At 43.0% G+C, this 25,961-nt stretch overlaps 1 protein-coding gene and 1 long non-coding RNA gene across 4 annotated transcripts; one reads left to right on the top strand and one right to left on the bottom strand.

Annotated features, from left to right (window-relative positions):
* Positions 1-1,160: 1,160 nt before the first annotated feature.
* On the bottom strand, positions 1,161-24,877 carry slc29a4 (solute carrier family 29 member 4). 3 transcript variants are annotated; one of them, XM_037089718.1, is made up of 12 exons: positions 24,480-24,877; positions 21,218-21,612; positions 17,472-17,603; positions 17,185-17,298; positions 16,211-16,339; positions 15,413-15,487; positions 15,044-15,303; positions 11,948-12,068; positions 11,576-11,763; positions 8,058-8,298; positions 6,602-6,733; positions 1,161-1,449 (listed from the first exon to the last, which is right to left on the bottom strand). In XM_037089718.1, the coding sequence occupies exons 2-12, from the start codon at positions 21,453-21,455 to the stop codon at positions 1,397-1,399; spliced, it is 1,683 nt and encodes a 560-aa protein (XP_036945613.1). In that variant the 5' UTR covers positions 21,456-21,612; positions 24,480-24,877; the 3' UTR covers positions 1,161-1,396. The 3 variants fall into 3 exon arrangements, with proteins under 3 accessions (XP_036945613.1, XP_036945612.1, XP_036945614.1); XM_037089717.1 differs by having other exon boundaries at positions 1,163-1,449; positions 15,035-15,303; positions 24,480-24,876; XM_037089719.1 differs by lacking the exon at positions 1,161-1,449 and having other exon boundaries at positions 1,820-6,733; positions 15,035-15,303; positions 24,480-24,873.
* Positions 7,562-10,401, top strand: LOC119014491. Its single transcript, XR_005072982.1, has 2 exons — positions 7,562-7,718; positions 8,043-10,401. It is a non-coding gene; the product is annotated as an uncharacterized LOC119014491 (long non-coding RNA).
* Positions 24,878-25,961: the final 1,084 nt, after the last annotated feature.

Below are 25,961 nucleotides of genomic sequence, written 5' to 3'. Positions count from 1 at the left end.
CCGGGATACGATGTCAGCAGTCAACCATTCTGCAATCCACAGATGTGTCCACAGTTGACACATGTAACAAACCGGACATCACATTACATGCTTATCAGCCATCTTTCACATCAGGGGGCGTTCAAGTCACACCTCTGGATATCTGTAAGGACGCTTTGGGACTCCTCCAGCTGTTTACGTGGCCACCGAAACTTCTGCTTTTTTTCACTGGACGTCGAACTGTCTCCGCCCATGATTGGCAGCGATGACGACCACTGGGGCCTCTCCTCTCTCATCACCTCATGACCAAAGGCCACGTGTGATAATTATGTAGAGAAAAGACGGTGACTTCCTCATCCAGCTGTTTCATAGGTCATTTTTCAAAACACATCATCCCGGTGTTTAAGAATAAGTCTTCCGGATGTGTTCTCACTTCCTCCCTTCTTCATAGAATTTGGAAGAGGAACATCATTTAACGATGTGAAAATTCCACATGCAGCACTTTCACATCAATAGCTGTCCTGTATTTATGCAGACAAACAAGTTGATAACAGAAGTGATGGTTTATGGCACAAAGCTATGCTGATTTATGGCAAAAAAACAAAACAAAACACTCATTTCATCCTCACAGATGGTTCTGCAAGTGAGATATACTGAATATCTAAAGTACATTTGAAAAGCATATGGCAACCTTCGAAACACGGCACCATTAAAATTAAGACGCAGTGTAAAGCAGACTACTCTTCCTCTCCCTTTCCACCTTCCTCCTCCTCCTCCTCCTCCTCCTCCTCTCTACAGTATGTGGAGCAGAATGACTAATGATCAGTTGCTCAGTCACACACCAGAGACTTTCTTTCCCTGCAGCCATATCCAAAATTAGCGCGCGTGCACACACACACACACACACACACACACACACACACACACACATGAATACACACAGGCAGAAATGCACACAGACAAACAGCCAGATATTCATTGGTAGGTCCACACACACACACACACACACACACACACACACACACACAGAGACAAGAGAAGCAGCTCCACCAGAACACTTTGACCTGTTTAACACTGAACAAGACAGAAAATGTTATTGTTGTCCGGCCTTGCGTGGTTGTGTTCTGCTTACAGATGCTGTGCTGTGACAGAAAGGTTAGAAAAGGAGAATTTCACTTTATTCAAAGCTTTTCCCTTCATCCTCTGGAGGCTGAGGAAAAGACACAGCCTCTGATCACTGATACAGACGCTGCACAGCAGTAGTGTCCATTTGGACCTCAAGTCCTCTTTCTGCGCAGTCCTTGACGTTGTTCTCTGGGCTGCAGCTCTCTCTGCTGGATGGACACAGTCAATACATTTCATTTTTAACTGGGCACCCTGCAGGGAGAGAGCAGCCGGATTCTTGCTCAAGGACACTTCAGCAGGATGAAAAACAGGATGCATGACTTCTTGGCCGGTGCAACCTGCTCACTAATGGTGGAAAAAAAAAACAAGCTCAGAGATCAAACACTTTCATGTTTCACACAGACCCAGATAACTCTCAGTAATACGGTGATCAAACGTTTATAATGAGGGCTGTGTTTGTTAAAAAAAAAAAAAAAAAGCTCAGAGGAATAAGATTTTGTGAGATGTGAGGTTTTGCGGTGCAGATCTGCTCCGCTCACAGCCGTTTCAACAGGATAAAAACTGACTGACTACACGCGGTTGCTTCCTGTTTTGACAGTCACAGATGAGCCCTGATCTAAATCGTAAGATGTAGGAAGATAAAGCCTCGCCTCCTTCCATGTAAACACACGTCACTGCAGAAACGGCAACAACACGCTGAAAGAGAGGCAACGGAGAAAGCTGTAAACAACTGTTTTATTAAGCTCTGATGATGGGACAACGCTGATTGAACATATTTACATTAAAACAACAATTCAGTTCACATGGTTGGTGAGTTTTGGGCTTACTCTAACAAATGAGCATGTTTTGGTATTAGTTGCATTAAAGGTGCAATGTGTAAGAATTTAAGAATTAACTAAGCTCATCAACAAAATCCATATAAATTAGGGTTATCACGTAATTTACATTACTTTGATGTAATGTGTTGCAGAGATGTCTACTGAAGTTAGCATGCTACCCAGCTAGTCCCAGCCCGTACCTCTTCTGAATACCCCTTCCAGCTACCCAGTTGGAACCACTAGCTGCACGGCTAACTGAGCTAAATAGCTAACAGGAGCCACAGTCAGCAGCAGTGAGCGCTTACTCTGTAGCACTGAGGCTGTGCCTATTTGTTTGTTGTTCTAGGGGTTTAGGATTCTTACATTTTGCACCTTTAATCAAAGAATATCATTTATTCAGATTGTTGAATTATCTCCATCCTTGTTGATGCAGCTAAAGATAATTGTCCTCCCACTCCTGAAACAGGCAGGTCTGTTTGGTTGTCGAATCCTTTTGATATATGCACATATTTTGAATTTAAAACTGATCCGACTCCCACAGAAAGGGCCAAATTTAACTGCTTATTGAGAAGCAACAAAACTTCCAAAGTATCTTGTTGCTGTAGATATATACAAATAAACAGAGTAGAGTCCATATGCTATCTTTCACACCATCCTGATATTTCACAGTGTGCAGTCACATGAGGGTTGAGTCTAAAATTATCAGAGATGGTTTCCGACAAAATTCTGATGAAGTCTGTGGCAGATTAAAAAACTAGAAACTGGAAGTCAAACGGCAAACTGACACATATCTGACTGCGATGATGAGGATTATTATGAGATAAAATGTAGTTAAAGATTAAAAAAAAAAAAAAAAACAGGTCAGTGACTTTTACATGCAGCTGCACGCTCAACTCAAAATGGAGAGCAAACTTTGTGCCCCAGCGGTGGAATAACCTTCAAACTCCGTAGTTGCTTTCCAACTCCCATCAGAGGTGAAAACCTCGCCTCATTAGTGTCTCTCCTCTCTGCTCTAGTTCACTCTAATTGCTATCCAAACATTCCCTCTGCCGCTCGTTCCATGCGTTTCGTGACACTTCTCTCGCGTGGAGATTCTGTTGGAGTGCCTCGGCTCTGCCCTTTGGTTCGATGTTTTTTCGGTGATCTCATTTTGAGGAAGCTTATCCTGTTAAACTCATCATAAGTCGCTCCGGACGAGAGTGTCAGCTAATGCCAGAAATATGTTCTCAAATGATAAATGATTCGTCGGCAGCGGAAAAAAATACGGAGCGAGCAGTAGGTCAGGATTTTATAATGTCAGTTTTAAACAGATCAGAATGTCATTAAGGTCAAACTCTGCATGAATCATTCTCTACGGTGAAGCTTTAACTATTTATTGCACTGGCAGACGAATGTGCTGGTTTAAAAAAATAACACCGGTGTCATGACAGGACAGCCTGCTTAGGATACCTCATTGTTTTATACATCAACTACCACTGCAGTGAACTACTAGTTATTTTAGGCAATATGTTTGGTCTCATCATGCTGAGGGTCAGATGAGAGGATTGATACAACTCTTGTCACAGTAAGTACAAAGCTAGAGCAGCAGCTGGTTAGCTTAGCTTAGCATAAAGAATGAAAAGGGGGGGAACAGCTGGGCTAGCTCTGTCCGACTGTATCAAAATCCAGCTATCAGCACTTCTAAAGCTCACAAATAACTAAAGTGAGAGATATAATATGTGAATGTATTAACTTTTAAGGTGTTGGTGGATTTAGACTGAGCTAGGCTAGCATTCTTTGAGCTAAGCTAACAACCATCTGCAACCTGTAGCTTCATACCGTACAAATATGAGTTATCTCCATCTTCTCATCAAACTCTCACAGTTCACCCAGACATGAAAATTCACTATCTACACAAGTTATTTACACCTGTTTTAAAGCCTAATTTTCACTGTAGCTGCTAAGCTATAAGTGTTAGCACATAGCCCCTCCAAGGTAGTTGGGTGTCGTCCATTCAAATCAATTTGGGATCTCAGGACTTCTGGAGACTTTGCACAGGTTGAACTGTTTGGAGTCACTTTGTGATTTTTTGGGTTGTTTTTATCGTCCCCATCTACTTCAGTTGTTTGGGAGAATGCCGCAACGCTCTTTTAATGTAAAGCTCCAGAAATGTTTTGTGGACTACTTCACTTGCCTTTTTGATCAACATGAGTTTGATTGATAATGGCTGAATTTTCAAGTGTGGGTGCACTGATCCTTTAAACTAGCATGAAGGGTTGGATTCAACATAAAGATGCAATTTTGTGCAAAATGGACTGTCCATTCACTGAAGAGCGAGAGATGGAAAGTGACTTTCCATGTCCTTTATGACGCATCTGACCAAAAATAACTAAAAACACCTTCAAATCTAGCAGCTCGCTGAGAGGACACAGGCCTCGGGCAATATAGCACCGTCAGCACAGCGGGACATACATACAGTAATGAGGTCAGCTCCCAAATGGCACCCAACCATTCTTCAAACAGCGCCGCATTAGGCTCCATTTGAGCCGTCACCTACATAATGTAGTGCACTTCATGCCGTTTTCCACACCAAGGCTGGGCTTTCTTCATAATGTATCAGCTCTGAACTCTGATGTGGCAGGAGATCCTCTTTATCGCTGAAAATTTAATCAAATCCAACAAGAAATGTGGAGGGACTAAGAGGCTGTGGAAGCTGCTCAGTGCTGTGTTGACAGAATAAAGGCAATAGTTGCTTTCCGGATCGCCTCTACTAGCTACAAAAAATATGAATCTGATATATTCCAGAGGCTTCCGCATGAATAAAGTAAGAGCTCTTCACTGCCTTGAGTGGATTTCATTCTGTGTATTTACATTTTTTTATCCTGTTAAACTTTTTTTTTTATACATTCACTGTTTTCTCAGCTACGGACACTGGTCAGACTTTTTGGCACTATTTTTGTTTTTCCCCATAATATCCCACATCATTACATGTTACACACAGATACCGTTCAGAGGGACCCAGAGGCGACACAAACTATTAAAAAAAACAACTGCAACACACAGCCAACCAGCGTTTTGTTCTCTTTACAGCCATCAGAAGGAGCAGGAAGGGATGTGAAGATTCTTATTACTCTCGTCTTCTTTTAGCATTACTGGAAACACAAACAACAGGGGGAAGCAGCTGCTAATGCAGAGAATCATAGTGACCCCATGGAGGTTCATCATTATAAGGCTCATGATGCTTTTTGTAATTTGAAATTAATATGTATACAAGACTGGAGCTTTGCCAATTTACATTAGCTGAAGATGGACTGGAAAGATTTCACTAAGTTGCATTGTGGGTAATGTAGGCAACAGGTTTTGAAAAAGCAAGAAAAATTAATCAAATAAAAAGGTTGATACCTCTGAAGCTGCTGAATAGCTTGACCATTTGTTTTGATACTGTATATGTTGAATCCAACATATTTGTAGCGTACATTACCCACAATGCAACTTTCACTGGAGGCAATTAAAAGACTACATTCAGCTTCCTCTGGAGCCACAAAAGGCTTTACACTACTTTCACATACGCAGGAGTGCTCCCCAAGACCTGTAAACACACTTTAATGTGTACAGTTGGTGGAATTACCCTTTAACTGCTCACCGCTGATATGTTAAATGTTAAATCCCTCTCTTTTCTCGTCCTATAAAACATTTCAGCCATGTACATAAATGTATCTAATCAAATGTTATTTTGGATGACTTGCTAACATTGGCTTGTGGGTCACAGCAGCTAGCGTAGTAATGTTATGGGTCAGAGGTGTTTGGGGCTCAGCTGAATGATTTACATCCCTCTCATAATTATGCTAAGTCCACATATTCCATTATACCCATAAATGTGTCACATTACAGGACCTGAACGTGTGCTAGCTCATGTTCAACTGTAAATTAAATGGGGTTCCCTTTAAGTTGCTTTTGGTGCAGATTTCAGTAACATTAGCTGAATCAAATCACCATGGCTGTAACTCACCGTCCAAATATTCTGACAGTATTTTCGTCAGAGGCAATGATAATGAGCGAACAGCTGATCTAGAAAACTCCACGCTGATCTGCTCACCTCTCTTTTCTGAGTACCAACAGTTCTGAGGAGTCATGAAACGCAACATACTGTGGGCGACCTGTGACACAAGGTCCCCTTCGTCCCCTGCAGCAAAACATCACTTGACTTTACACTGTACAAATGTCAGCCCATCTGTTCGCACACGCATGCAGACGATAATTTCACTGTAGAGACACCCAAAGGGCTTCTTGTTGGCCCGCTGAGCTTCCGTTCTTCAGCTCCGGGGAAAAGTTCATCACATCAGAGGCGAGACATTTGAAGGTCACTGGACTGCCTGGCTGGAGAGTGAGAGAGTGGAGAAGTCTGCTACGTTTTTTTTTTTTTTACTGTCTAACATAATTTTCTCCACTACTCAGTCCAATTTCTTTGTCTTCTTTATCCAATGTGCCAAATCAGAGCATGTCTCTCAGAGTATAAACAAGACCCTTTTAACACTTTTTACAGATGTCTTCTTGTCCTCTGTAGCTGGACTCGAGTCTGCGCTGCCCCTTCTGACCGGGCTCTTATGTGTGAAAATGGCTGCAGGTGTGTGTGTGTGAGTGTGTGTGTGTACATCTATGTGTGTGTGTTTTATTGTATGAGGACATTCAATACCCAGTACCATTTGCATGTGTGTGCATGCTGAGTGTGGATAAGCGCGCGCCTGATCCGGGAGCGGTGAAGCTGTAAGCCGCGTACGCCACCGCCGAGCCCACCATCAAGCCTGTCATATAGGAGACCGTCATGGTGTTCCCTGGAGAGAGACACAGGGAGCAGACAGTGACTGTGGAGCTGATACAGACAGAGAATAAAGAGCTAGCTTATTCAAGGTGAATGGTGTTAACAAAAGACACCCCTGGGACAGAAAGCGTGAGATGGTAACGAGACTAAGCAGCTACGTTAGCAGCTCTGTCAGACTTAGTTGCAGCAGCTAAATGCTAACGTCAGCAGTCTTACATGCTCAGAATGACAATGCTAACATGTTGTACCTTATTGAAGTTATACTGTTTACCGTGTTCATTATTCTAACTAAGCGCATTAGCATGCTAATATTTGTTAATTGGCAGTAAACACAAACTACAAGTTGCAGTTACCGTACAGTGTGTTTTTAAACTCTGATTTAAGCTCTTGTTGAGAGTTAGATGATAAGAATGATATCGCTCTCATGTTTGCACAATAATCCTGAAGCTACTGCCAGCAGCCAGTTAGCTTAACTTTGCTATCTTAAACGGTAACTCTGAAAATTTGACAGATTAATTAAAGTGTGTCTGCTGGTCTTGAGGAGTGCCTCTGCACATGTGAAAAGGTAGTATAAAGCCTCTTGTGGCATGTCTGATAAATTGCCTCTGAGTTGCATTGTGGTTAATGTAGGCGTCAGGTTTCAAAAAGGAAGAGGAATGCATGAAGGAACAAGACGTTTCTGTGTTGATTTTGATCATGTGTTTTTAAACTGTTTATTCTGAGTTAAAAGGAGTGCTAGATCAGTTTACTGCTTCTCAAAACCTTGTGCCTACATTACCCACAATGCTATTTGGCCACTGAGCAATTCATCAGATTACATGCAGCTGGTGTTTGGAGCCACTGTTTTTATGCTAAAGTACTCCCTAAGAGCTGTAAAGTTGGTGGAGGGGTAAACCAGCCCAGTCACCAGAACTGGCATTTTATGTTCCTGGATATTTAGATATTTTTCAGGAGAAATCAAACCAATCTCCAGTTCCATGTTTGTGGGGACGAACCATGTAAGCCGAAACCCTTTTTTTGTTTTTTGTTCTAACCCAATGCTGTTACAACATACAATCGAAAACCTAAAGAAAGTTGCAAAATAATAGAATAGAAAAACACAATGAAATATTTGTTTGTAAAATGTCAGAAAATAATGAAAATGCCCGTTAAAAATGTAGCCACCCAAAACAACGTCTTTAGAATGCTTCATCTGACAAACCAAGAGTGCTACACATTCTCGAATTTGAGAAGGTGGAAGCAGTGAAAGCTAAATTATAAGGTGACAAAGCAATCAAAATCTTTTCAGCGTTTCCTTACGCTACACATATTTTTCCCTCAAGGGGAAGAGGTCTCACCTGCCAGCTCCCTCTGTTCAGGCGGCACTTTGCCAGCAGCTTGGATCATCGGCACTGACCCAAAGTAGCCGTTGGTGACTCCCATGAGGAGAGAGAAGAGACAGGGCCAGGCGGGGTGTGACAGGGTTGGAGCGCTGGCCGGGTACACGCACATGACGAACAGGGGGATGAAGACCACCCTCAGACAGGAGAAGAAGAGCAGGCGGCCTCCAGACCAGTCGTACGGCAGAGCTGCCAGGATCTGAGGAAAGAGCAGGGGGGTGCTTTAGTGATGCTGGGGGTTACATCCTCTTCTGCTTTCTTATGAATGCGTAAGGTTTTAGTTAAATAGTTTAAATGAAATGTGCACTTTTCTTAGCATAAGTCCACATTCTGCAGTTATTCTCCTTTGGTCTACTAGTTGCTGATGGCACATGTCAGAGAGCAACAATAAGTTAAAATGCCACAGAAACATTTTTTTCTTTGTTATTGTTCAGCCCTTAAGCTACCTTAATTTTTCTTCCCTACTTTCAATCTAATTCGTCTTCTTATCTTCTTCCCCTCGTTTCAACAAAATGCTAAATTTGCCATGAGAACAAAAATTCAAAGAATAAAATCAGAATAACTTTCATTCAGCTAACTTTTTTCCCTTCAAAGTCAAAATAATGACTTGAGGACACCAGATAAGGGTTTCATTTCTGAATATTCAGATAAAGCCTTTGAGCTAAGTGCAATTATCCAAAAATAAACCAGGCTTTTCTCCCCCCCATCCTGCGCTCAGGTTTAATAAATGGAGTGACTCCTTTAACAATCTCACAAGGTCAGCTGCTGTGTTAGAGTGTGACTTTGTCACTTTTCGGCTTCTTAAGTGCTGACAAGCTTGACGTACAATAAAATCCCAGGATCTCAGTAAGTGTGAAATGAAATAGGGTCATTACCATATTTTCTGTCAAAAACTACTTGAATTTTGACAGAACATAAAAGACGAGGTAGCAGCAACAAAATGATGGATGTTGACATCCCATTATTACAAGTGTATCTTACACTTGAATGCAACAGCATGATTTCCACGGGGGGATGGAGTTGGTTGCACGCCCTCCTCGCTGTTCAAAATCCTATTTATGTCTGCCTCACTTTTTATAATTTCAATTTGATTCATTCTTTAGAAAGACCTCTAGACCCTGTCCTCTTATTGTCAGACCTCCGAAATCCAGTTAATCCAATCAGAATGTTAAAATGTTCATCCGAGTCGCCTTCAGTAATTACAATGCGCTCACAGAGTTGAAAGGTACCGTATTAAACTCACTTAAAGGTTCATACTCTTATTTTAGGTGTCTCTTAGAAAATGTTTACATGTTTTTAATTTTTAGGGAACACATTTGTTTTCTAATGCTGTCCAATGCTGCAGCACCTCTATTCACCCTCTGACTGAACGCTCAGTTTTAGTCCCTGTGTCTTTAAGACTCCCCTCCCCCCAAAAAACCCAGTCTGCTCTGATTGGTCAGCTCTCACAGGCTTGAGCAGGGTGCATGCCCATCATGTTTGCATTTGCAACCAGGGCCATCTTAGTGGCACGACTGAGGGTGTTGTGACATCACACCCTTACAGAAGTTCCGATGGCTCGTTTGAAGGCACAGTTTCTGAGTTTCAAGGTATCATAAGTAGCTTTCAGTTTTTCTGTGAACTGAATGTTCCTTATGATACTTTCCTCCTATCTATATAGCATCGAGACCTGCTACGTAATAAAAAAAAAAAAAAAAAAATGGATATCTCACTTTCAACAACAAGGGTCCTTTAAGTTTTGCAAGCAGCAGTGAGTGATTTACAGACTTCTCTCACGGAGCAGACTAGCTTCCACTACCTTCTTGGTGGAGTTTGGGGGGGTTGTATGCATTTTTTGGGGAAGGGATGAAAAGGACTACCCAAACTGGACTGAATTTTGAGGTAAGAAAAAATCAGTTAGCTGTTTTTAATTACAGATAACTCACACTAAAATTACTCTACAACTGATTATCAATCACGCTGTATGCTTATGGATATTTTTGGTACACCAACATTTTTAGTGAACCAGGATGACAAATGTAATCATTATCTATTATTTGGCAGATATGTATGTATATAAATGAAGAAAATAACAATGATTTAACTTCTGTTATTGAGGAACCTCCGGCTTCATTGTGCAATTCTTAAATTTGTTTTTCTTTCGCCACATGAGGGCAGCGGAAACAAGCAGTGAACACAACGCTGACATTTTCCAACCCTGTTAATGGATGTGGTGACTCTGTTTGCACAGAGATGCCTTTTCACACATCCAGCGGTCCAGTTGTCTGGGTACCTGATCAATTAAAGTCTAATATCAACCCTCTTCTGAGTCTGTTTTTGGTCTGTATATGGATGTCATTGTAAATTCAAGTTTAAATGAAGGTTTGAGTGAATGAACAAACAAATGTGTTAGGTCTCTAGTGACTCCTGAGGGAAATATTTGGTAAGTAGCTGCTAAATGCTTTGCTATGTTCAGCACCTTGTCACTGACTGTGTCTATCTACTATTTGAAGCTGAGCAGGTACTGTGAGAGTGGCTTTTTAAAGCTTTTTCACATATAACTGTCTGCTGAAGCCAAGGACAAAGATACTATTACAGCCATGGGAATTAATCAAAACTGTAAAACTGTGGTTAAAACAATGAGCTACCACTCACTAGAAAGCCAAGGGGAGCTGACATGTATCATATACGTGCAGTCTTGTGATCCACTGTTGAAATGGAAATATTGATTATAGCTGCTTTAACTTTGTCTTTGAAACCAAACTGGAGAACCCAGCACAGGATTTTCTATATCAATTCTCTTTCATTCTATTTTTAGAATCAAAGAGAATTCATCCGAAGCTATACCATCACTTTTATAAAACATAGGACCTGCCGACTGAGAACGTATTGTATAACATTTATGGAACACCTGAAGGTCAAAAAGGTTTCTAAGGGTGTGATTTTGTAAACGTAAACACCATACTGAAAGAAACCTGCATTTTGTATTCATCTGTAGGTTTGGCACTCTTTATTTTTTACGGCTGATTAAATCAGATCAGGTTGAGGTCGGGTGGAGGAGTGCTGGGAATTACATGAAGTCACGGGACTCTGTGTGTTAACAGGAAAGAGACAGGTGCAACAAAGACAGTCAAGGACATGTCAATCAAACACAGTTGGTACACGCCCACACAGATCTGTGTGTTCACCATGGGTGTGCGGGGACTTTAGAGCAGCCATTGTTAGTTAGCATAACCATACCATTTGTCTCTAAAATCACATCCGGCAACATAGATGAAAGAGTATTTAATTTCAGAGTTGATTTTGATCATCTGTGACGTCGAGCTAAGCTTGTGAAACGTAAGGACTGTGACTGTTGTGTATCTCCGGGCTGAAACTGGCTTCTTGAGATACAAAGTGTTACTATGAGACAGGGTGGGGCGAGCAGGTTAGAACTACACATCTACACAACACAGTACATACACACGTTTTCCATTCAAAAAGGCCATTCATCTCACCTTGCCAACAAAGTCCGACATGTTGAAGGTGGCCATGATGAGGATTGGGAGCCATTCTCCTAAGGTGGGGTTTTTTATCTCTGACTCCAGGCCGGGGAACAGACACAGAGTGATGCTGTAGGTCACTGCTATAGACAGCATGTAGGCCCAGATCACGCGGGACACCACGTAGCGATGCAGGATCATGTCTGGTTGGAGGAGACACAGACAGGTTGATGTTTAAAAAAACTCCCTCTTGAGCAGGTTAATTCACTGAGAGCCTCCGCCCCTCCTCCCTGTAATCACCAGGGGATGCATTTAAATTTCAAATCCATCTGTGAGAGTCAGAGGGTAATTGAGCAGTGAGTACACGGGATTAAAAAAAGAGAGTACCGCGGACGCCGGGCCAGCTTTTCCTTATCTTGGCTTTCGGGGCGTCGAATCGCACGTACGTCCCACCCGCGATGTCCTCGACGCTTTCCTCTGCGGAGGGCGGTCCTGTCCCACCATTTCCCTGAGAAAGACACAGAGATATTCAATATTTTGAAAACAAATTTCAAGGCTTTTTAAAGGACACGAACAGTTCATTAAGACAACACTAGAGGTAGCCATCACGCAGTAAATAATCATATTCTCTTGCAATGGTTTGTACTTTTTAAGCTTTTTTTTTCTCCACTCATAATGGATTCCTGGCTCCATGACATCAGCTTTTTATGAGGATGGCTGTAAGTGGCTGCAGGTTGACGTAATGATGAGACTGCAGATCATCCCACACACAAACACACACACGCACGCACACACACACACACACACACACACACACACACACACACACACACACACACGTCTACAAACATTTCATCTTTATCAAAACGTAAAGACACATAGACACATCCTTCTTCATATGTCTCTGTCCAAACACACGGCACTTTAAATACGCACAAGCACACATGCACACACACACACACACACACACACACACACACACACACACACACACACTCCAATCCATTAGTTGATTAGAGGGACTCGCGGGCCAGCAGGCACTACTCCTCTTGATTATCTCATAATATAGAGTGCTGCCTCGGTTTCCCCCGGCAACCAGAACAAAGAGCTGCCTGAATCAGCCCCCAGACTCAGATCCACAAACACACAAACACACACCAACACACACGCGCACATCACTGTAGAACACTGGGGGGACGACTTCCCTCGCGCGCTTGTCTTTTGCGTAATGGCGCTCAAACACAAACGTGCACTCATGAAAAGATGAGAGCCTGAGGTGATGTGTCGCCCTTTGTTGGCTCTGAACACACACACACACACAAAAACACACGCACCACATGATACACACACACGGTCTGATGATCCTCTCCATATCTTCAGGCTACAAAGTGCTGCTTCACCTTCTCTTCTGTCGTTTCGTTCTCTCTTTGCCATGACTGATCCTTTCATTCCTTTCTTGCTCTCCGTCTGTTTTAACTCTAATTTCTGTGATGATCCCTCACGCTTTCTCCCCCCGGCCGCCTCTGTCTCCCTCCCCCATCCTGTTTCACCTCTTTTGCCTCACCAGTTTTCTCCCAACCGTTTTATCCTCCCAGTGTCGTGACTCTCATTTTCTCTCTGTTCGCTGGAGGCCTCAACCTCTCCCTTCCTCTCTGAAACTCCATCTGTCTTCATTTTCTCTGCCTGCATAACAACTCTCTACCTCCACGTACTTCAACCCTACTAACCCCTCCCAAAAATCTCTTTCTCTTCCTCCATCAATATTTCTCTTTCTGAGTGGTAGCCAAAAAGGCAGCACGCATCTTAAATAAATGATACTGCATTTTAAAAACGCACACAGCCCTCAATCTTCGTGAACACAGCCGGGCTGAATCAGGCGAGTGGCGCTCACTGTTCACAGAAACCAACAAGGAAATGGGAGTTGCATGACACCACGGTTTAGAGACCTCCCAGTCTTGGTTCAGAAACAGTTTGTTGGTGCAACATTTATGAAGGCTTTAATGAATGAAACATGTACGAGAAACTGTACGGAATCAGCTCCTCCACGTGTACAAACTATACGCAGTAAGCTGCAGCTAAATGGATGCTAATGGGGGAATGGATGATGGATTTTCAGAGGTGGACCACTAAAATAAAATAATGGAGGTGGAATACAGTGCACTGTAATGTAATTAGAGAGTTTTTGGACATGGATGGTGAGTCATGCAAGAGGTTCTCTGAGGCTGTTCTTACACACAGGGGTGCTTAATACTCAACATCCACATTAAATTAGCTAGCATGCTAAAATTAAGTCAATATGTGCTTGTATGGAGCCAAATGATTGTTTTGTTTATCTCTGTGTAAGAAAACTGACAGTTGGTTCTATCATCTAACAAGGTCTGTCAGCCAATAGCACAACTGCATTGGTATCACATGGTATCTGTGTTTCAGTGGTGTTAAAGAGTCTTGGTAGTTGCCAGTTTGTGAAAAAAAAACCCTAAGGAATGGTCGAGTTACGATACCGTACCATTACTGCCCTACCGTTAGCTAGTAGCTAGCCTTAGCAACGTTAAAGTTAGATTGCTATAGCAACAAGAGGAACGTTCATGTTGGCTAGCTAGCGGTGATAACGTTGGCTAGTGCACAACAGCGCAGTTGTAACTTGAATGCAACAAAAGAAGGTGATGAAATGTGACATGTAGATGCTGAACACCTTTAAATTTTGACCTGATTACGGGGCAAGACAAAAAGGGGATGATCCCCTCCACAGATGTTTTAAGGCATACTTAAAATTGTATGGTTTTGCAACTTTAAAATCCTTAACGTGACACCCTCTCCTCCCTCATCAAAAAATCCTGTATACATGAATATATATTCCTATGTGTTATAATATCATAATATTCACAACATGTCTCCGACATCACTGTTAAGTCCATGCACAGTGTTTGGTTTCCACATCACACTTGCGTTTGCTGAGATTGCCTCCCAAACTATTTGTTATGTAACAAATCGTGTTTAAAGGTACGCCTCTTGAAATCCAATTTTCGATGAACACAGAAAAACTGTGCACTTTAAGCAGCACTCTGTCCAACTCTGCACAGACACCATTTACACAGTGATGCTCAAATATTCAACTGTTGGAATAAGAAGAAAAAAACATTTTGGACTTGAGTTGGACTCTAACATTATTACAATTCATCATGATGGAGACATGAATGTTGGTATTAATGTTAAGACATTAAAAGCATAATGTGACCCTCATGGTGATGCTAGAAGAAAAGGGAAAGGATTACTAAAGTCCGTTGGATTCATCCTCCAAGAATTGTAAATGTCTCTACAAAATTTCAGAGCAATTCATAATAAAAATATCTGTCTGGACCACAGGAGAGGAGGAGCCCACCAACTGACAAACCAGTATTGAGCCAGACTAGTGACATGACTAAAAATAAATGTTCAGTAAACTGACTGTAGTCAGGATCCTGCCCACAAACTTACAAATCTTACTTCCTCTGCGGTGACATCATGGTGAACGCGGTATCCGGCCCCGTTGTCCCGCGGGTCGTGACACTTGCCCGGACCTTTGCCCGGGGTGTGGCTGGTGTAGTAGCGGACGAATCGGGAGCGGCGCACCAGCAGGTGAAGCAAGAAGCAGAGCATCTCCATGCTGATGGAGACGAGGAAGAAGATGAGCGTGTTCCTCCTCTCGTCGTTGATCAGCAGCTTGGTGAAGATGCGAGACAGCGAGATGATCACCCCCGCTGTACCTGGGTGGGAATAAAAGAGGAGATTAAGACAGATGAAGTGATGAGAAAAGGTAAAAGTGAGAAATACATGGAGAAATGAAAGCAGGGGCATTTTTGTGTGCATACTCACTCTCTCCAGTCATCACCCCCTGTGTGTACCTCTTGGGCAGCATCCCCATGTAACCATAGAAACTGGACTGCTGCACTGGGGAGGGAAGAGGAAGCGGTTATCAGTGCCCAACAGTCAACATTGTAACAACACCATTTATTTGGAAGCACAGCTTCCTGAACCTCCACACGGCGCTCAAGCAAAGCTGACTGACCTCTGGACCTGAGCTAATTAAACTGCTCCGCTGCTGCTGGCTGACAGGCTCTGTGTTCACACTCGCAGTAACAACAGGGAGACCGGCTCAGTGTATGCAAGACATTAGCAGCAGCTGAGGGCTGAAGCCTCGACTGTGTTTGCCCTGTCACTGTTGCTTGTTTGTTTGACAGCTGTGATTGATATTTCATTGGAACAACAAAAGCCCCAACATTTTCTAATACACTCTGGATGTATTTTTACAAGAGGTGCATCGTAGTACAATAACGTCTAAGCCGAACAAAACGCAAGTTGTTGTACAGTTACATTACTGTCCCAAAAGACATGAGCACATTAAAACAATTACCTTCATTAGAAATGTAATATTCATGCATCACTCAAAGCATCTTTTTCTGCATTATAATCTCCAGATGTTGTTCATATCGGCCCATATCGGACAACAAATACGCCAATACTGACTCATCTGTGATTGGCCAATACCAGCTGATCGGGGCTCTACTCCTGAGGGAAACATCCGACTCTTTCATTATCATGTCCACCAGCTAGACGCTAACTTTGTCTGTCAGCTGTTTGGCGCTGGGCCGGTGCCACTGTTATTAGTAGTACCTGTGCATCCGAAGGCCACCACTCCCACGGACACAAGGTTAATGATGTATGCCTGCCTGGTGGTGAACTTGGCCAGCCACACATCAAACACACTGACAAAGACCAACGGCCCCAGAGCGAAGATGTAACCTGCAGAGAAAGAGACAGACAGACAGACAGTGAGGACAATCCACTAAACCAGGCCACGTTCTGACTGCATGACTGACCATATTTTTGACAGGCCAGACGTGCGGAAAGTATGGCTTTCATCTGGAGTCCGATCCCGAGTTTATTAGCTCCAGAGACAAGCTCTCGAGCAGACAACACACTTCAAAAGACATTTCCTCAAGGATCCAAGAGGAGCTATTTTAAGCCGCGGCGGGTACGATAGTGGAACCTTGCTCTTACACGCCATATACGTGTAGAGCTATCAAACATTTTCCTCTGGGAACATACATTTTTAAAGGGTTTTTTTTTTTTTCAGTTTTGCTCAAAAATATTTTTCACGCTGGGGCAGGTTGAGCATCTTGAATGTTTTCATGTTACTCTCTGATATCACAGCATCTTGCTGAGGAATATTTACACTGGCCATATTCAGATTTCCCCAGTGTCAGGCTTGTTCTTTCACAAGCTGAATGCGTCTCTTATATAGCGTAATAAGTCCCATTTCAACATGTTTATAAGGCTGGAGATGACACAAGATTTGAAAAAGTTCAAAGAAAAAAAAGGGAAGGAAAAGAAAAATACCCACACTCTGGAAAGACGGCACCCTCGTGAATTCACAGTCTCTGGCAAAGTTTGTTTGAAACATTTTACGCATTAAAAACCACGGGAGAATTATGGCGGAGTGTGTTTTTCTCTTCCTCTTTATGCTGTCTTGTCAGCCTTGAGGTTCCCAGAGGGCCATTAATAAATGAGCAACAGCACAAGTTGCCGGAACGAGAAATTGTTCACAATTAGAGCTCCCTCTGTGAGCGGCTTCCTGCCCGACTTACCCACGGTGATTCTGGTGTGCATGCTTAGTCTCTCCACCAGCACGTTGTTGAGGATGACAGCCAACAGAGCTACCAGGATATACGTCAGACTCATGTCGAACACGATGGACGTCCCTGAAACACACACACACACACACACACACACACACACACACACACACACACACGCACACGCACACGCACACACACACACACACACACACGAGAGCAATGATTCCTGGGAGCTGGGTATGGATGTGTCTGTAAAATGAATGTCCTCTGTCCACTCTACTCCTCCATATTCATACCTTTAAACTTGTGGTGCAGGTAGTCCACATCAGTGATGAAACTGTTGTAGGGAAGCAGGAAGCCCACCCCAGCCAACAGCATTGCAAAGTAGATGCCATGGTAACGGTCGTCAGGGATCGGCTCCTCAAAGTCTGAGCGGGAAGAGAGAGAGAGGGAGAGAAGGGTTAGACAATTTTACACAACAGTGGGGATGAAAAAAAAAAACTGACTTCAAAACATCTGAATTAGGTCTGGAGCCGACTCATTCGATCTTCATTAACGCTAATCAGGACGAATGGAGCTGTGGGGGCAGCAGCGACGCCACTGATGGAGCAGCTAACGCAGCGCAGGACCTCGTTCCCGTTGTGTTGCTGGTTAAATTGATCAGAGAAAGTGCTGATGGTGGACTAGCTGCCCGAGTGGTTTCAGCTGAAAGCTGGACTTTTGTGTTCCGCAGCTGAGTCAGTTTAATGGTTAAAGGGTGATGTGTAGCTTCTTTATATAACTGCTCATAATCCTTTTTCTAATCCTGTGAGCCAACTATTAACGGCTCCTAACCATTTCTGGGCATTTATATTTTACTGATGACGAACAGGGGGTAAGAAAACATGAATCTGTGACTGTTTTATTTCTTGATGTTTATGTAATTTATTATTATGGTAACAGGGGCTGATAAATTATTTTCATATTTGTCTGCCGTGGGAGTTATAACTTGCACTTAGCTCTTCTGCAATTTTACATCATTTTCTTATAAATAAAACCAGATTTTTTTTAACCATATATGCAGTGGCAGTGCATACACAACACAGCTCCTGGAAGTTTTCCCTTTTCTGCTGTTCTGGTGGCTTTATTTATTTATTTTTTTTCTGGGGTAAGTAAAGGAAGTGAAGCAGTTCAGGCTTTCAGCAGCAGGATTGCTCAGAATGAAGCAAACTGTGGAGTTAGCATGAGCGTCGAGCATTACCATGGCTGCAAAGACGGAAGGAAAGATCACCGCCTGCAGAATCTCAAACCTCATTAACTGAAAATCCAATGAAGGCTCAGCACCGCCCACAACGTGTGACAGAGCAGAGGCTGCACAAATTTTGACAGTTTGGAGGCGTTTTATGATTGATTTTTGCCTTTCTGACGTTCGCATTGAGGGACTGTACAAAAACTATATGGATGTGTGAGGAGCGAGGAAAGCCAGATCCTCCACAGGTTTATTCACGTTTTTTTAAAAACCCTTCCCTTAAACAGACAGTACATCATTTCTGCCTTTAGGAATCTCTCAATCAAAACCAAAGATGTAGTTTGATGAAGTAGTGAGGGATCATGGGAGCCGTTGTCTCAAACAAACCACCGTTGTAGATGAAAACCAGAACCAAAATCTGACGCGACTGATGCGATTATCAAAGGTAATGTAATAAAATGATATTCACATTATGTTAAGTCATGTTGGTGGACTTCCTTCCTCACTCTCTAAACATAACAAGTGGCAAAATGTAGCGCACAGCTACCATGAATGAAATGACTGATTCCTCTAGGTCTGAACATTGTTGCAAATATTTGAAAGAATGTGAATACCCAACTCAACTACTCAACTACTACAACCAAATTTTTACACATTTCAACGTGGAAATGTTACACATTTTGTCTTTAAAGTTCATATTGATAATATAATTGGGGGACAAATTGTTTTTTTAAAATACAGAGCTTGTGGAGGATGTTTTTTCATGTCACTCTTTGATATCAGTGTCTTACTGAGAATTATTTACCCTCAAAGATGGGTAACAGCTTTAAACTACAGCTAGTTAATGAATAACCTTTGGCCATATTTCGATTTCCCCAGTGTCGGGCTTATTCTGCCTCAAACCTGATGCAAAATCTGACTGAATGTGTATCTGTAACAGCATAATGAGTTCCCTTTCAACATGTTTTGAAGGCTGAATGGCACAATGTTTGTGTGACTATAAAGCAAGGGAACGCTGAAATCAAACATCCTACTCCTGTCTTACACCGCCTTTTCCCTTTTCTGACCCCCTCATACTGTCCCTTAATTTAACCACAAGATTGTTGCCTGTACATGCAGAACAATAAAGATAGTCTAGGATTAATTCAGTCTCTGCCTCTTCACTTCTGTTCAGTCTCTGTGGAGAACCCTGTGTTGTTGTCTGTATGCTGAGATACGAAGACTGACGGTGTACCGCAGAAAGAGAGAAGGAGCCAAAGGATGGAGAGGCAGAGAGAGGAGAGAGGGCCCTCGCCGTGCATCCTTGGTCACTTGTGATCTGATTAACATGCCCTTTGTGCAACCTGAGTATCCAGGCAACACAGCAATTTGCTGTTAACAAGGCCTGCATCCTGTTTTTACATACACTTCTCTCATTCTGTCTGTGTTTTGATCTCTCAGCCCCCCACACTGTCTACAAAGATGCTGAAAACACATCTTTAATATGATCCAGCCTGACTTATGTTTCTTATTAAAATGACAGTATGTAAAAACATGCCAATGTGTGACTGGTTCTCTGATGGTTTTTCCTGGGATGTTTTGAAAGTAGAGCTTTCAAAGCATGTGAATTCTCCTCACTTCACAGTAAGAACACACAAACATTAACGCAGCTATTGTCTGTAATTTTCCGCCTTTTCGACAGAAGATAAAACCATTTATGGACGTAATTATGGAAATAATGGCTTCAAACCTCCGGGTGGGTGTTTCGCATGGTGGCTGCTGACTGACATTTAAACACGGGTGTTGCTAGGAGAGCGCTGCGCACCACTCCTTTTTCAACAGAAGCACCCACGGCTTTGTTTTTGTATCAGGTCGTATTCTCACCAGCTGTCTGTCAGTCCCTTTACAACACTCACAAAAAGGTAGAACTAGCAAACTAGGCTGACTAACTTCCACCTGAAAAATAAGACAGGTTATCCTAGCGTGCTAATGTTAGCGCTGGTTCTCACATGTTTACACATTATTGTTTGGACAATACATACGCCGATACTGATACATCTATGAAAGGCCAATATCACCTGATACTATCAGCCCACTAACCACTCCTAAGGGATATATCTGACTCTGTAGCTTTCAACTGTGTTCACCAGCTAGGCTAGTCACTAACTGTGACTGTCAGCTGTGTGCTGCTCCAAGGGTAGAGCACAATGTATAGGTAGGGGTTTTCAGCAATGCAATGAAGTTGCAGCTCAGGAAAACCAAAACAATGAGCTGAAAGTAGCTAAAATCTGCCATGGAGCTGTGGGAAACTGCAGAGGCAAGTGATTGTTATCTTAGCATGCTAATGTTAGCGCTGGTTCCCACGAGTTTAGACATGACTTTTTGTTCAGATAATTTCTACACCTGCTGAGTCATCAGCGTAAGACCAGCATTATATTGCCTGAATGAGAGCGGCTAGCTAGCATTAGCTGTTTCTTTGTCAAGGGTTCAGTTGTTGTTGAGGCTAAATCACATATGGGACTGTAAGCAATGGCTAACAACCTCAGCCTCAACCCATGGAAAACAACCTGAAGTGACACTATGAGCTGTTTTGGTGCTATCTATCTATCTATCTATCTATCTATCTATCTATCTATCTATCTATCTATCTATCTATCTATCTATCTATCTACATCCATATCTGTGTGGGATTTGTTTTTCACTTTGGTAAATTGTTGTTGTTGTTCTCTTTCCTTCCTTCTGTCCTTGTGTGTGTCTGTCTATTTATAAAACCAGTACACACACACACACACACACACACACACACACACACAGTGTGAATAGAAACTCCCTCACCGGGCTCGGACAGAGCCAGCACTCCTCGCTCCGGGGCATCTTTACTGATCTCCTCCTCCTCCAGCTGGTACGAGTCGAAGCTGTAGCTCTGCACCACGCCGCTCTCTCTTCCCTCTCTCCAGCCCTCCCTCCCTCCATCCCTCCATCCAGCTCTTCCTCCTCCATCCCTCCACACATCCCTCTCCTCAGGCGTCTGGACCGGCGTGGGCCTGCGGCGCTCCGCTCCCACTGAGCCCATCTTTGCGACTGAAGTATGCACACAAATACACACACACACGAGCTACACACTTCACTAGACACCGCAAGCTACACAATGTTGTGAGCGTGCATTTTAAAAAACAATGGCAGTGACACACAGTGGGAGAGAGGCAGGAGACCTTCAGATGATGGAGGATCTGCGGGGGAAACAGACGCAGAAGCAGAATCAAAATGTAAAAGACGGAGGGAGATTAAAAAAAGAAACAATCTGTCTCGGTAAAAGTGACGAGAGTCAAGGTTAGACACCCCAAAGAAACATAGCTGGCTGTGTGAAGTGTTTGTGCGTGTGAGAGGCATATTAAATGGGAGGAACAGAGTGACAAAGGATGCATGACTGGGTGACAGACAAGGTGAGAGAGAATGCAGCTCTGCATTCAATAAACAGGCACTGCAATATACAACATATATCACTGAGCAGTGCAGAAAAGAGAGGAGGAAATCTATTAGTCAGCTGATAGAATATCATTCAACTGTACTGCTGATGATGAAATTAACAAAACATTTACTTCTACGTGAGAATGTTCTGTTCGTTCGTATTTAATAACTTTGCATATTACATATTTTGAATTGTAATTCGGACACAACAAGCAACCTGAAGACTTCATTTTGGGCTTGGGGAAACTGTGATGGGTATATTACACTATTTCCCTGACTAAACACAAAAAGTCGTCATATTCATTGATAATTACAGTAATTGTCATGTGCAGCCCTATGGCATACATAACAGTATTGAGATGAGTCATCTGTTTGAGTAAGACTTGTAGTATAAAGGGTAATGAGCCAGAAAGCTGAACAATGAAGTCTTTTTAAATAAATCAGCTGACTTAAAGCCATTTCATTCTGGGAAATTCAACGTGGAGGTAACCAATAAAAACCAACAGCGTGTGATAATGATTACATTTATCATGACGCATCTATTGATGCAGCTAAGATTAAGAGGTCCAGGGTGTACCATTTACTGTCATCGTCTCGCCCTCCCCTTCAGAGGATGAAGAAGAATACAGCAGCCACTAAAAACACCAAAAATGTAAAAGACCTCTCTAGAGCAAGTGGTGCTTGGTTTGATCATTCTGGGCTACCGTAGAAACATGGCCGATTCAGGACCTGCTACCTCTGTGGACAGAAAAAGCTCATTCTAAGAAAAAACAAAACATACATTTCTAGCAGTTGGTTGGTTTGTGAGCAGAATTACACAAAAACTGCTGAACAGATTTCCACGAAACTCGGATGCAGGATTTCTCTCAGCCTAGAATAGACCCCATTATCTTCTGGGTCAGATCGGGATAAAGGGATGGATCGTGTAGTTTTCTGTCACTTCCTTTGACATTGCAAGGCATGTCTAGGCATTTTTAGATATTGCCTTCAGTCTCTCGAGAAATATTTCATGGTTCTTAATGAAAAAAAAAATCAGTTCTGTTACAGTGGCTGATATCTGAAGATACTGTATGTTTTCAATGACAACATTCTTAAATTCCCATTGAAATCATTCTGGTTGAAGATTGCAAGACAACTGTCTACGTGGGATGGGATCAGTAGGGCCGGGTGTTACATGCAACAACAAATGACCGATGTTAAGTCATGCATGCCTCTTCCTCATTGGATATTTTGTTTGATTAGCTCCCAGTCCTGACGACAGATATCTATAATTTTTTTTAAATTTTGATTTAAACCAGTTATGTTCAGAATTTAAGCCTAACGAGTGACCACAAAAGGGGACTGTTGGGCCTTGGCAGATGTTACGTCATAGTCGCTTGTATTCCATTTGCATTCACATAATTGAAAATATCAAGAATCAATGATAAGAATAGTTAATTGATCATGTCTCTGTGGATCAGACGTCTAACTGATCCATCGCGTTCAGCTCTGTCATGCACCATCTCTACCAAACATGGCTGACAGCGTATTCTCCCTTCTGTCACTACAGCAGCTGACACACGGCTCAATAGCCTGCTTTCATTAACTGCAGTCAACAGGGAGCAACTGTTGAGTAAAATGTTATTATTGCCAGCTCGATCAATAGAAATGAGTATTGACACTGCTCCATATGCAAACACAGACGGAGAGCTCGCCTATTGTGTGCTTCCACAGAGCTGCCACACAGTTCAGCTCGTCCACCGTGTGGCCTCTGATGACCTGAGAGCCACATTTCAACCACTCGGAGAGGAACTGCTGTCTTGTTGTTGTTTTTTTCAGAGCCGAGAGCTGAGATCCTATTTTAAACCCGCAGCTGTGTGGAAAGTGGCAGGAGGAGATGATGTAAGAAGGTTATCATCTCTGCGCTCATCCTGATGCTGATGCGGAGGAACAGGTGATTAAACACGGCCTTCCCTACTGCCAGAGACGAAAACAGTGGAAGAGCTGCTTATTGAATTGCGAGCTTGTTTGAAAAAAATCAAAATAAAAAAAATAAAATCATAAAGCCAGATTCACTGTGGTCTCTGCGGGGGTTCCGTGTCCAGCCTCGGGGAGGCGCTCTCGGCCCTCCTCGGTTAAATTAAAAAGGCTCCAGTCACAGAGCCATAATTGAATTGCGGTCTATAATATCACAGTGCAGTTTCTAAAGCTCACTTACGGGATAAAATAAAAATAAAAAATGAACATGAAGACTGACAAAAGAGCACTTTCGCACCTTTATGTGCAAACACACATCTGGGTCAAACCAGATGTTTGGTTTAAAATGCGTAAATTCCAAATCAATTAAGCTCACGTGTTACTACACAGGCTCGCGTGCTGATGATAAACGGCGGTTAATTAGAGGCGAAAACACGACGGTACAGCTGCGAGGACGCACACAGCTGCTCTCTCTGTTATTCTTCTCCAAAAACCATCATTAAAAACGACCTCCAATCAAGTCCAACAAGCTTCAAAATGTCGCTTTCTTAAGACAAGGAGGGGGAAATCCGTCCTCGTGTTTTTGTCTGCAACGCCCGCGACCACCGCTCGTCCTCCCCTCATGATGATCAACACAAACACACAAACAACAGGTTACTGATGGCCCCGTTACCTCCGGTGTCTCCCCTCTCGCTCCCCTGTGTCGCGTCCGCTCCTCCGGCTCTCGCGGCAGCGGGGGGAGCGGGAAGTCCTTCCTCGCAGGGTCCTCGAGAGGTGGGCTCTGCCGACCGGACCTGATGGTCTCTCCTCCTCCTCCACCTCCTCAGCCCGTCTCCATCAGACGGAAAAGGGAAGCCCCCGGTGCCGTCCTGCGTGCGCTCCTGGAACGCACCATCCAGCAGCAGAGCAGAGGAGAGGAGAGGAGAGGAGAGGAGAGGAGAGGAGGAAGCGTGGATGGATGGATGAGGAGAGCGAGGACAGGGGGGTGAGGGAGGGAAGGAGGGAGGGAGGAGGAGGAGGTGGGGGTGCTGCCTCTGGCTGCTCGTCTTTTCCAATCAGTCGTTTTCAAAGGCAGCATGAGAGCGGAGGATGGTGCCGTTGGAATGAATGTGAAGCAACTTTTAGTTTTCTTTTAGTGCAGAAGACACTTTTTTTTTTTTTTTTAATTATGAAGAGTATTTTTGTACACGCTGTGAAGAGTGGACGTGATCACACCGGGATTGAAAAATAAATAAGAATACAGGAACGAAAGGAAACATGGCAAATCCGTGACACTTTTAAAAATAAAAAAACTTGTGATCAGCAGCGTTTAATTCACCCACACAGACACACAGAGAGAGGTCTCATCTTTGTGATATATTTATATTTAAAAGCTTGTTGCCACTGCGTTGTGACAGAAGTTCCACACATAAATCCCAGGAGCTCCCACAAGAACACCATGGAGTGTTTTTTTTTTTCTTTTGAGATCTTTTATTTTTCATTATTTTCCATTTTGTCGGCTTTATTGGAATGAATGTGAAGCCGTGTGCTGCCGGAGCTTATAGATAAGGAAAACAGTGGGAAGAAGAGGAAGAAGAAGAAAAAAATAATAATAGATGGGGGAGTAATCTGTGATTGACACTTTTATCAGTTCAATATGCTAATGCTTTATTATTGGCAGGAGCTCTGTCATATTGCACACCCCCACTGTTTCCACGGAGGAGCGGAGCCAGATGGGAATAATCTAAACGGTGGAGCTGGATTTCGAGGTGTGCTGTCAGTGCGGCACAACAGACCCGCGGCCTGCTGCTGCAGCTGCATCACAGGCTGCGAGCGAGTGAATCTGAATCTCAGTCCCGTAGTCCCTTTGCATACTGCCTGCTAAAATAAATGAATAGATAAAAAGGCTAGATGTGTTGACTCCACTGATGCAAAATTTAGTAACTTTTGGCTCAGCATCACAGAGCGCATCAAAGATCAGCTGTGTCAAATGATGTAGCGCATCAAGGCAAAAGGTTTGTCTCATCAGGTTATTAAAGCTGCTCCTCAGTGAATTGGAGTTTTCACAAGTAATGTCACGCTGATGTTTTAAAGAGGACGTACAGCGAACGTTTCCTCCGATAGGCTGGATTTCTAACGCCCGTATTTGCAACTGCTGTCACTCAGTGTATGGACG

This window comes from Acanthopagrus latus, chromosome 23 (assembly GCF_904848185.1).
Source record: "Acanthopagrus latus isolate v.2019 chromosome 23, fAcaLat1.1, whole genome shotgun sequence".
In the NCBI taxonomy this organism is placed as follows: domain Eukaryota; kingdom Metazoa; phylum Chordata; class Actinopteri; order Spariformes; family Sparidae; genus Acanthopagrus; species Acanthopagrus latus.
This window is presented reverse-complemented; position numbering and strand designations above follow the sequence as displayed.

What these genes read in the sequence shown, in the direction of transcription:
- slc29a4 (XM_037089717.1), bottom strand. Translation starts at nt 21,455, where the DNA reads ATGGGCTCAGTGGGAGCGGAGCGCCGCAGGCCCACGCCGGTCCAGACG. An exon ending in CCTGCACCACAAGTTTAAAG is followed by an intron (nt 17,299 to 17,471) that starts GTATGAATATGG and finishes TGTGTGTTTCAG; the next exon opens with GGACGTCCATCGTGTTCGAC. An exon ending in AAGCTGGCCCGGCGTCCGCG is followed by an intron (nt 11,764 to 11,947) that starts GTACTCTCTTTT and finishes TCCTCCAACCAG; the next exon opens with ACATGATCCTGCATCGCTAC.